Source organism: Borostomias antarcticus, assembly GCF_949987555.1.
Source record: "Borostomias antarcticus genome assembly, chromosome: 4".
NCBI classification, from domain to species: Eukaryota; Metazoa; Chordata; class Actinopteri; order Stomiiformes; family Stomiidae; genus Borostomias; species Borostomias antarcticus.
In genome coordinates, this window is record NC_140237.1 from 20,724,635 (window position 1) to 20,737,003 (window position 12,369).

Here is a 12,369-nt window from a genome sequence, read left to right on the forward strand (position 1 = left end):
TCTCATTCAGTGACCACTGTTTCAGATACCTCACCTCTCCATTGTTAAGAGCCTTTTAAAACCCCATCTCTTCAGCCATAGTCACTCTGGCAGGGGTTCAAGCCACCCTTGCAAAAGAGGTTGTTTTTTTTAACCTCTTGTCTGGTTAAATAAAGGTGGAATGAAAGTGACAATAGGAGGGCGCCGTGATTAAGCTGAAGTAAATGTCTCTGGTCTGGTTTGGGAGTTCAAAGGAAAGAAACAAGTACACAGTGACCCTGTCGTCCCCCACCCATGATGCATGTTGTCAGCATGTACAGTTGTTGAATGTGTAAGTGGAGGGGGCTTTTCTGGTTTAGATTTATCTATAGAGCCAGCCAGGAATATGGGCCCATCAAATTTTCCACTTAGTCTAAAATGTAAGCATTTATTCAAAAGTAAGTAGTGAATTAATTATCAGTGATTAAAATAATTAAAGGAGAACCTCAAGGAATTTTAAAATTAAAAGACAAAAAATACGTAATGAAAACGCCAATGTTAAACAACTGACTATAATTGTAAGCTATAGGCTAGTGCTGCTGTTAAGATGTGCATATTTGCCGCGTTACTGTTAATGTTCCAGCAAATGTGAAATGTCCGACCGCTCGCACCTTTACCGAAAGGTTCAGTGTGATATGAAACATTGTGTTTAATCCACTCTGGCCTCACGCATATCCTGCTATCGACTTGTGACCATTTGCAGCTAAATGAGAGGATTCGGTGTAGTATAATACATAACTACTGTTAGAAAACAACTTTGTCACGGTTAGAAAACATACAGTATGACCTAGCCATACTCCATCTCTGATCTATCCAACATGATCGAGAATAATCTGATCTATGTTGTGAATATAGCGACTATAACTAATGCTAATTCTACCCACAATGCACCTAACCCCACTAGCCTATGAGAATCCTAACATTTAGAACAAGCGCCAAAAAAATCTGCTCTGAACTCTATGGATTTAGAAGGTAGACTGGCTCCAGAGTAGTAGAATACACTTTACTGTGTACTGACTACTGAGACACCAAACATATTTTTTAATGTACAAAGTGCACTAGGCAGTGGGGAAAATTAATTGTGGCAAGTGACCCCAGGTGGTGGGCTCTGGTACATGTGTGACGGACGCAGCAAATGCACACACTAATGTACAGGGGTCAATCTTTTTTCTTTTTTAAAGATATTTTTTAGGGCATTTCTGCTTTTAATGGGATAGACAGTACAAGTACAGACATGAAAGGTGGGATAGAGAGAGAGGGAAAGACATGCAGCAAAGAGCATTGGCCGGATTCAAACCCACGCTGCTGTGGTAAGGACTAGACTTCATATGATACGCGCCCAAACCCATTGAGCCACTGGGGCGCCCCTGGGGTAAATCTACTGTAATAGCCCACCCCCCTCTTGATTTCATCAGGTGGGGCACAGCAATGTGTATTCTTGGGTTTCCTTCATCACATGACAGATTCAGCAGAGTACACACTATGGACATAAACAGGCCTGATCTACCCAAATTCTTCTTTAGCTGAACTCAGGCCTATACCACCAGTCCTCCCGAGTCAGCTAAACTAAGACAAAGCACTCTCAAAGGACTGGTGTTGAGAATCTGCAAGTTATTTTAGACACTTTCTGTGGCTAAAATACACACACACACACGCCCACACACACACACACACACACACAAATACCTCATTACAAAACACAACCCCGTACACTCCTGCGGTTGACCCCCTCTGGACGCGGCGCATCGAGAGTGTGGGAAAGTTATTTTTAGGAGCCGAGCGGGGAGCGTTCCTGGGCCGGACTCTCCTGCTCCGGATCAACATTCCACCTTTGAACCAAACCGACCGCGGCTGTTTGCGCCCACGACAACCAGTTCAGTTTCTGAGGATGGCTGGAAGGTTGATCAATGCACATGTTACGCAAAATAGGAACATACCTACTGTGCACTTGTTTATTTACACTCTTGTATATTTGGATTTCTGTACATTTTGTACCCACTGTAACTTTGTATCTGATTGTTACTTTGTTGTCCTTTGATGCTGATAAAGTACTAATACTGCTACTGCTACAATTGTTTTTACATCAGGATCAAGTATATTCTCTGTTCCATAGAGTACTTTGTATACGCTTGACTACACAATTGGATAACAGTGACAGAGTACCATCAGATTGTAGCTGGTTCCTCCTTGCTGGCTGGACCTCCTCTTCCTGGCATTTTGCAAAACAGTGCATTCTGACAATAGCCTGGCTTCGCCAGACCCAATCCACAAAAATGTGAAGGTTTATTTTCCATTTCCAAAGGTCATTATTAACGGTCAGACAGAGGCCTCTGGACACAATTGGATAGACCGACAACCAATCAGAGCAACAACATGTGGGTCAGTCATAGTATCGTCATATCATAAGTATCATAAGTGGGTACAGTAGTTGTATCAAACCCGCCCCATATTAGATAAACATTGTGATTGGCTAAACCAATATCTGGTCGGATGGAAGTCAGTTTGAACGGTGGATGAACAGACTGATCTACAGTGTGAAATAGAGTGTGAGCTCATGTGATCAGGCTGGCTATTCTGACGTGGGAGCAGTGAAGATATTCCATCTATACAGCCTGAGAATGGGAGGTCCAGGACATTTTACCCAGCAGTGCTCAGGCAATAACCATAACACTGCATGAATGCTCTTCTATATACAGCAGCTAAAGACGTTGTAGACGTACCAGTGGGAGCATAGCACCCCAGTCACTAACATTATGCTAATGCAGGGATGCATACTGTATGAGCTACACACACATGCACACAGACACACACAGACACACACACACACAGACACAAACACAAACATACACACACACCTACACACACCTACACACACACACACACACACACACACACACACACACACACACACACACACACACACACCACAAGGCAACATAGTCTCTCATCTTAATGGGAGTTGAAGACAGTCAGGGAGCGTTTTATCCGGTCAGAGCAGAATCCGGTCCTTCTAAGCCGGGCCAGGTTAATGGGTGGTGAACGGTACACTGACCACATTGAGGGTTCACTGCTCACCGATGAAACAGCTTCACTTCCAGGCCCAGTTCAGGCAGACCACACCCTTACTCTGTGTGGCAGGGTGACAGATATGTCGCCAGTTGTTTTGTGTTCTTACTGACGGTTTGTGGGAAAGGTTCCAGCGATGCTAGGATAAAGACTAGCATATCTGCCCGTGTTCCTCATCTCACTCTCCCTGAACTCTGACTAGATTACCAGGAGCTACCATGACTGCCGTTGCTATCGCTCGCTCCTGTAAGGCTATTACTATTTAGGATCCAACACACATCCATACATCCAACATCCATTCATACATCCAGCACACAACATCCAACATCTATCCATACATCCAACACACACCCAAACATCCAATACAGATCTATACATCCAACATCCATCAATACATCCAGCACACAACATCCAACTTCTATCCATACATCCAACACACACCCAAACATCCAATACAGATCTATACATCCAACATCCATCAATACATGCAAACATCCATCCATACATACATACAGTACAGCATCCATCCATACATCCAACACACCTCCATACATCCAACACACATCCAACACAAACACAGACATATCTCACTGAGAACAATCCCTGTTCCCCCTCAGATACACACAAGCAAACTCACACACACATACATGATCAGTTCTTGTTCTATACACACACACACACACACACACACACACACACACACACACACACACACACACACACACACACACTTGCAGAATAGATGAAAAATGAAAAACCCTTTTGAATTATGAATGCAGATCTGATGTATGTTGTGAATATTCCCCCATTGCTGTGTGTTAAGTGAAGGGGTCCAATCGCGTGCCACAAACTGGCCAACACTCAGCCTTGCCTCTCTCTCAATCACACAATAATTCACACAATTATACACACACACACACACACACACACACACACACACACACACGTGCGCACACATCAGCACGTGCACAAAACATGACAGGGACTAGAGCGCACTAAAGGAAGGAAGTGTAAATTATTGACCAGGAATATTATTTAAGAAGTCCATTTGAATCTGATTGTGATTCCCAAGGCAGGCCACAGAACCACTGACAGATGAATGGGATATGTTCTGGTGGTGTAGTTGTAGGTTGAGGGGACCGGTAGAGTCACTGTTTTGTCGATCCTAAGCCGTGGGACTAAATCTATTGTGAACAGCTACTGCACACAGAGAGTAAATATTGGACTGGTGTGACGCAGTCTCTCAGATAGGCTCTCATCAACACTGGCTTTGCCCCAAACTACCGTATCACACACAAGCTGAACGACGTTGGCACAGACAACAAACACAAACACGCGGACAAAACCGGTAGGCCCTCCGGACTGAGGCGGAATTCTCCCTCCAAATCTAAATTTTTCTCTCTCCTTTTCCCTCCATTTCTCTCTCGATAAGGCAGTGTGGTGCCCCTGAGGAAAAGCCCTCATTTTAATTAGACCTGACCTTAAAATCACTTAACTGCCCTCCCCAACCCCCCACTGTTCGTCTGTCCCCCTCACTCTGTTGCTCCACTGCTCACACAGGTCCATTACCACCCCTCCCTCAGCACCCACGGGCTTCAACGGGGCCGGCGCGGCCGTCGTCTTCGAGACGTTATGAGGACACGCCGAGGGCCATTAACCTACTCCGCCACTCCCCCTCCAGGCCCCTCGACTCGTGTGTCCTCCTCCCTCGCCCGGTCTCCTTCCTCTGCTTCTCACCTCTCCGCCTCTCCTCCCTTCACTCACTCACTCACACACACACACACACACACACACACACACACACACACACACACACACACACACACACACACACACACACACACACACACACACACACACACACACACACACACACACACACACACACATTCTCTCTCTAGACCACCTGCAACCTCCTGTTGGACTATTACCCCTCTCCATCTGCCAACACCTGACATTTTACTCTTAACTTTGCAGATGTACAATTGTCTGTATTATATTGATATTCTAGACTTAAATGTAGTTTTTGTGCGTGGCTGTAAGCCAGAATCGCCAGAATCTCACCATTAAGGGATTGAACCAGTACACTTTCATCACCTTGTGCAAATATAATTATCCCTCACACTGTTATCCATCTCTTTACTAATAAAAGACTTACAACTAAAGAGCCACAACACAGTAGCTGGCGGCTAGGCTTACGTTACGTTATGTTTGTATACAGCTTTACATTTTGAACCAGAATTTATCTGACCTGTCCGGGGCGTCGTGTTGAGCTGGTTGTCAGTGACTAGGTTGTTCAAGACTACCCTCCAGTGACGGTTGCAAGCGGAATTTCGACGGTATCCCAACCAAGTTCCACCATGGGAAAAGGGACAGGGGAGGGCGTGCCATGCAGGCAGAATTCCGACGATATCCCAACAGAGGTCCACATGAATTTTATCATCAGAAAAGCGACAGGGCAGCGCGTCAGTGCGTGCGAATGGAATTCCACTCAGAGAACACTACCGACATTCTCCAGTTGTTTAACAATGATGCCCCTCTAGACACCCCCCAGTAGAAAACTACAGCGGATTGTCGCTCTGATTCCGATGGAGGACCGATATCTGTGTGCTATCTGGGAAAAGGTTGGAGTGAAAGGATGAACATGTGGAGGTTTGGGGTAAAGTCCCACTACAACTACAACAGAAAAATTAAGGTCAACATTAACCGGAGTAAGGGAGGGCGGGAGGGAGTGACAACCTGACAAACGCCATCCTATGTGCTGGCTTACAGCCATACACAAAAACATATAACCCACACACCCACACACACACGTACATCTTTTCTCAGTGATCATCCAGCTAGCTGACATAGCAGGGTCAGACGCAGACGAGGCCTCTGGGCCTCCCCTCTCTAAGAGGAGACTAATTTGACACAAATCCCCCAGACTCATACAGTATGTGACCCCTGACCTCGCTGTGGCTCCCACCTGTACCCCACAGGCGTCCCGGCTGTGGGTTTAAAGGGTTAGGGGAGGGCACGGGGGGACCTTAATTGCGTACCTTTCACATTCTTCACAGCTTCCTCAGCTCAGCACCTTGCATTGTGAAACTGGTGACTGTATGTGGTGCGTGTGAGCGTCTGTCTCACAAGAGCTACAGGGAGCGTGCGAGCGCAGTACTGTATGTCTGAGTGCATTCGTGTGTGTGTGTGTGTGTGTGTGTCCCAGTGAGTATGTGTTAATCTCGCTGAAACACCTAACACCCTACCTGCTCAGACAGGGCCTGGGGTTAATTCTGGCTCCGGGCATGATGGGTAATGATTCGTTCGTCAACCGCAGCCTGAACTCTCCGGCGGTAACCACGGCAACCCTATCAGTCGACCAGTAGAGCCCTCTAAGAACTGTTGTTGTCTGTCGTTCAAAACAATATCTGGGTTCATTTTCACAATATCGGAGAGAATCGAAGGTCCGGGACACGAAAGTCGACAAAGTCGTACTTGGACTTGACATACCGTTCCCGACATCATTATTTCCGCGTTCCGGAGGTGCCGGGAGATTGAAACGCGAAGGCAAGCTGCAGTTTCGAGCTGGGATCTGAGTGCGTCTCTGAGCCTGTCGACGTGAGGCTGTGGTGACGTGCCGCTGATGCTATGTGACCCCTCTGACGAGGGCCAGAGCCGTCAATCGCCTGCCACGCCCGCTCGTCAACAACCATACGACAACGAGACTGACGTGTGAGGTGAAGACGGAGTAGAATAAGAGGAAATGAGAGGGTAAAGAAAGGAGGCCGTTGACCAGAGTTGATATAAAGACGGAGAAGGAGAGAGAGAGAGAGAGAGAGCAAGAGAGAGGTAGAGAGAGAGAGATCGAGAGAGGTAGAGAGAGAGAGAGCGAGATCGAGAGAGGTAGAGAGCGAGAGATAGAGCGAGAGAGAGGTAGAGAGCGAGAGAGAGGTAGAGAGCGAGAGAGAGCGAGAGAGCGAATTTAAGACAGAGAGAAGTAGAGAGCGAGAGAGCGAATTCAAGACAGAGAGAGGTATAGAGCGAAAGAGAGGGGTAGAGAGCGAGACAGAGAGGGAGAGAGAGGGAGAGAGAGGTAGAGAGCGCGAGAGAGAGAGCGAGTTCAAGACAGAGAGAGGTAGAGCGCGAGATGGAGAGAGAGTTGAATGTGGCCTCAGGCAGGCGTGTCCTGTGGTAAGAGTTAATTCGTGATTAGCAAGGCTGGCGCGGGACGTCACCAGTCAAGATGACAAGCTGGGAATCCGATCCCTATCTCACCTGTCAATCATCGGCCCTCCATGACAGTTGACCAATGGGTCACAGCTACGCCGAGACACGCAGTCAGAAGGTAAACACACAACCACACGAAACAGTGCACGCACACACACACCTGGGGCACATCGCTGACTAAGCAACAACGGCCACTGCCCCCCCCACACCACCCCACCCTCCACGAGCCAATCAAAGCGCAGGAGAGAATAAAATGTTGTGTAACAATGGATTATAACGGCTAACCTCTTTTATGATTGGTTAGGCGGATCATGAGGGATATGGCGCCACGTTCTCTGGAAACTCCCCGAAATACAGATCTCTGCCAGGGGACCTTTGATTGGCGTGTCATATTGTGTGCTCTCTAATGTCAACATACATTGAAACTACTTTGAATAGCGTCTTTCCATCTCGCTCTCTCTGCCTCTCTGGAATCTTATGGAACAGTCGTGTCCCGTTCCGCAGGAAACTCTAAAAACGTAAAAGAGGACAGACAACGCAGGGCGCTGCTGGGCTGAAGGAGCCCAGTAACACAGTAGTGTGGTCCTTCGGGCTCAGAGCAGGCTCCAAACACACCCCACCGCACACACACCCCAGCCTGCTCCCCGGCCCCCCACCACCCCACACACACCCCAGCCTGCTCCCCTGCTCCCCTGCCCCCCAACCCCCACCATCCCACACACACCCCAGCCTGCTCCCCCCCCGCCCCCCGCCTGCCAACTTCCAAGGGGTAATTAAAGGGCCGTTGGGTATAACCACCTTGACTTTTACACACCCCATAAATCTACAGCGGAGTGGCCTTTTCAGAGGGTCAGAGAGGCGGTGGACAGAGGGAGGCTGCGGGGGGAGAGAGAGAGAGAGAGAGAGAGAGAGGGGTAGAGAGAGAGGGGTAGAGAGAGGAGAGAGAGAGAGAGGAGAGAGAGAGAGAGAGAGAGAGAGGAGAGAGAGAGGGGAGTAGAGAGAAGAGAGAGAGTAGAGAGAGGGGTAGGAGAGAGGAGAGAGATAGGGGGGTAGAGAGAGGAGAGAGAGAGAGAGAGAGAGAGAGAGAGGAGAGAGGAGAGAGAGGGGTAGAAGAGAGGAGAGAGAGATAGGGGGGTAGAGAGAGGAGAGAGAGAGAGAGAGAGAGAGAGAGGGGTAGAGAGAGGAGAGAGGGAGAGAGAGGAGAGAGGGAGAGCGAGAGGGGTAGAGAGAGGAGAGAGGGAGAGAGAGAGGAGAGAGGGAGAGAGAGAGGGGTAGAGAGAGGAGAGAGATAGGGGGTAGAGAGAGAAGAGATAGGGGTAAAGAGAGAGAGAGAGATAGGGGGGTACAGAGAGGAGAGAGAGGGGTAGAGAGGGGGGTTGGGTGGAGAGCAGAGAGAGAGAGAGAGAGGGGTAGAGAGAGGAGAGAGAGAGGGGTAGAGAGAGAGGGGTAGAGAGAGGAGAGAGAGAGAGAGGAGAGAGAGAGAGAGAGAGGGGGGGATAGGGAGAGGAGAGAGAGAGAGAGGAGAGAGAGGGGAGTAGAGAGAGTAGAGCGAGGGGTAGAAGAGAGGAGAGAGATAGGGGGGTAGAGAGAGGAGAGAGAGAGAGAGGAGAGAGAGGGGTAGAAGAGAGGAGAGAGAGATAGGGGGTAGAGAGAGAAGAGAAAGGGGGAGAGAGAGAGAGAGAGAGAGAGAGGGGTAGAGAGAGGAGAGAGGGAGAGAGAGAGGAGAGAGGGAGAGCGCGAGGGGTAGATAGAGGAGAGAGGGAGAGAGAGAGGAGAGAGGGAGAGAGAGGAGATAGGGGTAGAGAGAGGAGAGAGAGAGAAGAGATAGGGGTAAAGAGAGAGAAAGAGATAGGGGGTACAGAGAGGAGAGAGAGGGGTAGAGAGGGGGGTTGGGTGGAGAGCAGAGAGAGAGAGAGAGAGAGAGAGAGAGAGAGAGAGAGAGAGAGGGAGAGAGGGAGGGCGGGGGTACAGTTACCAGGGGGAGGTATGGGGGCGGTCTGGACGGACGCTGCACTCAGGGAGCCTTCAGGGGCGGGGGGGTCGGAGGGGGGTCAGGGAGGAGGCGGAGACAGACAGAGCTCATAATGGAGTGGCCCGCCAAGAGCAGGTCAGCGAAGAAAGGGGTGAGGAGACTCGGAGGAGGAGCCAGGGCGAAGGCTAGGTGATGATGGAGGGGGAGGGGGTGGGCGGCTTGTATTAAATTTACATAATCTGAACAACAGTCAACTTAAACCAACACATTTCCACGGAAGACTTAAAACACAAGAGGACAAAGTGGCTCGTCTTCTTTTGACGGGGGGATTCGCCGTCGCTCTGTCGCTTCCCAGAGCAGCCTCACCTTTAGCACTCGCCACCCAATAGCAACACCCAGCTGGGCGGCAGCGGACAGGCCCTAGAGACCGAGCCCTGATAATCAGCAGCTCGGAGCAGCGATGTGTGAGAGGGAAGGATAGCAGAACGCCATACCATAAAGCGACAGTCCCCCCCCCCCCCCCCCCCCAATTCCCTACGTGTTTGGCGCCTGGACCCTTTGATCGATTCTTTCAAACATGTCCACCCCCCCCGTTCCTGCCACGGGCCTCGCTCTAGCGCCACCGTCACGGGGGAGGGGGGGCGAGGCCTACCTCGATGGTGAACTGCTTCCTCTTGAGTTTGAAGGCCAGGTCCTTGTGGTCGGGCAGCTCGCTCACCAGGCAGTTGAGGCGCGGCACCTGGCACACGTGCAGCAGACCTGCGGGGAGAGGGGGGGGGTCACGACAGCGCCGAAAGAAGACGAGTCAAACACCGAAGGTCGTGTGACGAAAAAAAAGGGGTCTTTTAGGAGACAGCGGGCAAACTAAAAAAAACTAGCATTTGAACATCCCCCTCCTTTCCTCTCTTATCTCCCTCCATCTCTCCCTCTCTCTCTCTGTCCTTCCTACCCTGCGAACGGCAAGATTCTGGACTTGAGGTACTCAGGCAGAAGGTTGCAATTATCCTCCCGTAATCAAGCAGAAAGAGATAAACATCAACTTCTATTCCAGAGGAATAACTAATTGCTCGCTTCTCTTTTTTTTTTCCGTAGCAGGAGTGGCAGGAATGACTGGGGACCGTTGGGTGGGTAGGGATTTCTTGCCGTGTGTGTGTGTGTGTGTGTGTGTGTGTGTGTGTGTGTGTTGTCGGTGGTGGTCGGCGTGGATGGTGAGATGTGCGCGGATAAGAACAACTGCACATTGCTGCGTCCTTACTCGTTACCTCTACAGTGTCCTAGCGTGTCTCTCTGAAGCCCTGCACGCCCACCATAGTCCAGTCTGACCACTGACGCTATCGGGCAGACTGTGAGAAGAGGGGAGGGTGGCATATGGGTCTTCACAGGGGAAGAGAGAGAGAAAGAGAAAGAGAGAGAGAGAGAGAGAGGGAGACTCACTCTTCATCTCTCCTTCCCTCTCTCCCCAGTCCTTCAACACAGTGACATTTTCATAAAACGAAAAAGTAAAAGCACGGTGGTTGAAAAGGAGCGTGAGAGAGAGGGAGAGAGAGAGAGGGAGAGAGAGAGAGAGAGGGAGAGAGAGAGAGTGAGAGAGAGAGAGAGAGAGAGAGAGAGGGGAGAGAGAGAGAGAGAGAGAGAGAGAGAGGGGGATGGTGGGTTCTCTCCTCTGTGCACTTGGGTGATTTCCACTCGCCTGATTCGCTGTGACAGGCATCCCAGCATGCTTTGAGCAGCCCTGAACTGCTGCCGCAAACACACACATATACACACACACACATGCGCACGCGCATGCGCACACACACACACACACACACACACACGTACGCTTGTGCATCAAAACAAACAAAATCCTAAAACAGGTATTTCTATGGTAATTATGTGCAGATTTTTTTCTAATGTCAAATATCAACAAACGTTGAACATGACGATTTAGTACTAATGTAGTCTTTTCAACATGAGATGAACTGCATTCACTATGGGAGGTGTTAGAGCCGGCTACTGTAAATAAAACATGCTGTTGGATGAAACCAAAAGCTGCCATTGAATGTTTGTCACAACTAGGGCTGTATAACTGGAGAGCAGAGCAGAGGAGAGCAGAGCAGAGCAGAGCAGAGCAGAGCAGAGCAGAGCGGAGGGGAGGGGAGGGGAGAGGAGAGGAGAGGAGAGGAGAGGAGAGGAGAGGAGAGGAGAGGAGAGGAGAGGAGAGGAGAGGAGAGGAGAGGAGAGGAGAGGAGAGGAGAGGAGAGGAGAGGAGAGGAGAGGAGAGGAGAGGAGAGGAGGAGGGTAGAGGAGAGGAGGGGAGGGGAGGGGGAGTAGGGGAGAGGAAAAGAGAGGAGAAGATGGGAGAGGAGAGAGGGAAAACGAGAGGAAAAAGCGAGAGTGAGAGGGACAGAGAGAAAGGCACGACTAAAAATACCCACTCGCTTAAGCTGACCTTTATGTGTGGAGAGACAGTGTGAGTGATAGAGAGAGGGAGAGAAAAAAGAGTGTGGGGAAAAAAGGGATGGTGAAACAGAGACAGAGAGAGAGAGAGAGAGAGAGAGAGAGAGAGAGAGACAGGCCGGAAGAGACAGACAGACCTATACCACTACTGGAACCGTCTCTCTCTCCCCTTCTGTACCGTCCCCTCCTCCTCCTCCTCCTCCTCCTATTCCTCTTTCAAACTGACCTCTCTTTCAGTCATTCCCAAGTGAAAGTCTCATCCTCCATTTCAGATGAAGGGATAGACGTGAGGAGAGTCAGAGTGAGTGAGAGAGAGAGAGAGAGAGAGACAGACAGAGAAAGAGAGTGAGAGAGAGAGACAGAGAGAGAGAGAGAGAGAGAGACAGATAGAGAAAGAGTGAGAGAGAGAGAGAGAGAGAGACAGATAGAGAAAGAGAGTGAGAGAGAGAGACAGAGAGAGACAGAGAGAGAGAGAGAGAGAGAGAGAGAGAGCGATGGTGAGAATATCGATTCCCTAGTGTTGGTCTGCTCGACTCCAGGCCTCAGGGGTACGGGACGGGGGTGGAGAGGGTGAGGCGGGGTGGGGCGGAGGGAGGGGGCTCTGCTGGGGGGGAGAGAGAGAGAGAGAGAGAGAAGGGGGGGGGGGGGGCGGCGTGGCAGCTGAA

The 12,369-nt window shown here is 50.0% G+C and overlaps 1 protein-coding gene across 1 annotated transcript in view; it reads right to left on the reverse strand.

Annotated features, from left to right (window-relative positions):
• Window positions 1-12,369, reverse strand: part of elp4 (elongator acetyltransferase complex subunit 4) — a gene marked incomplete at both ends in the record, with an annotated part of 56,817 nt that overhangs the window by 23,493 nt on the left and 20,955 nt on the right. Inside the window, one exon of the mRNA XM_084437372.1 lies at window positions 9,918-10,024. Within this exon, the coding sequence (XP_084293498.1) occupies window positions 9,918-10,024 (107 nt within the window). The remainder of the gene's footprint in view (window positions 1-9,917; window positions 10,025-12,369) is intronic.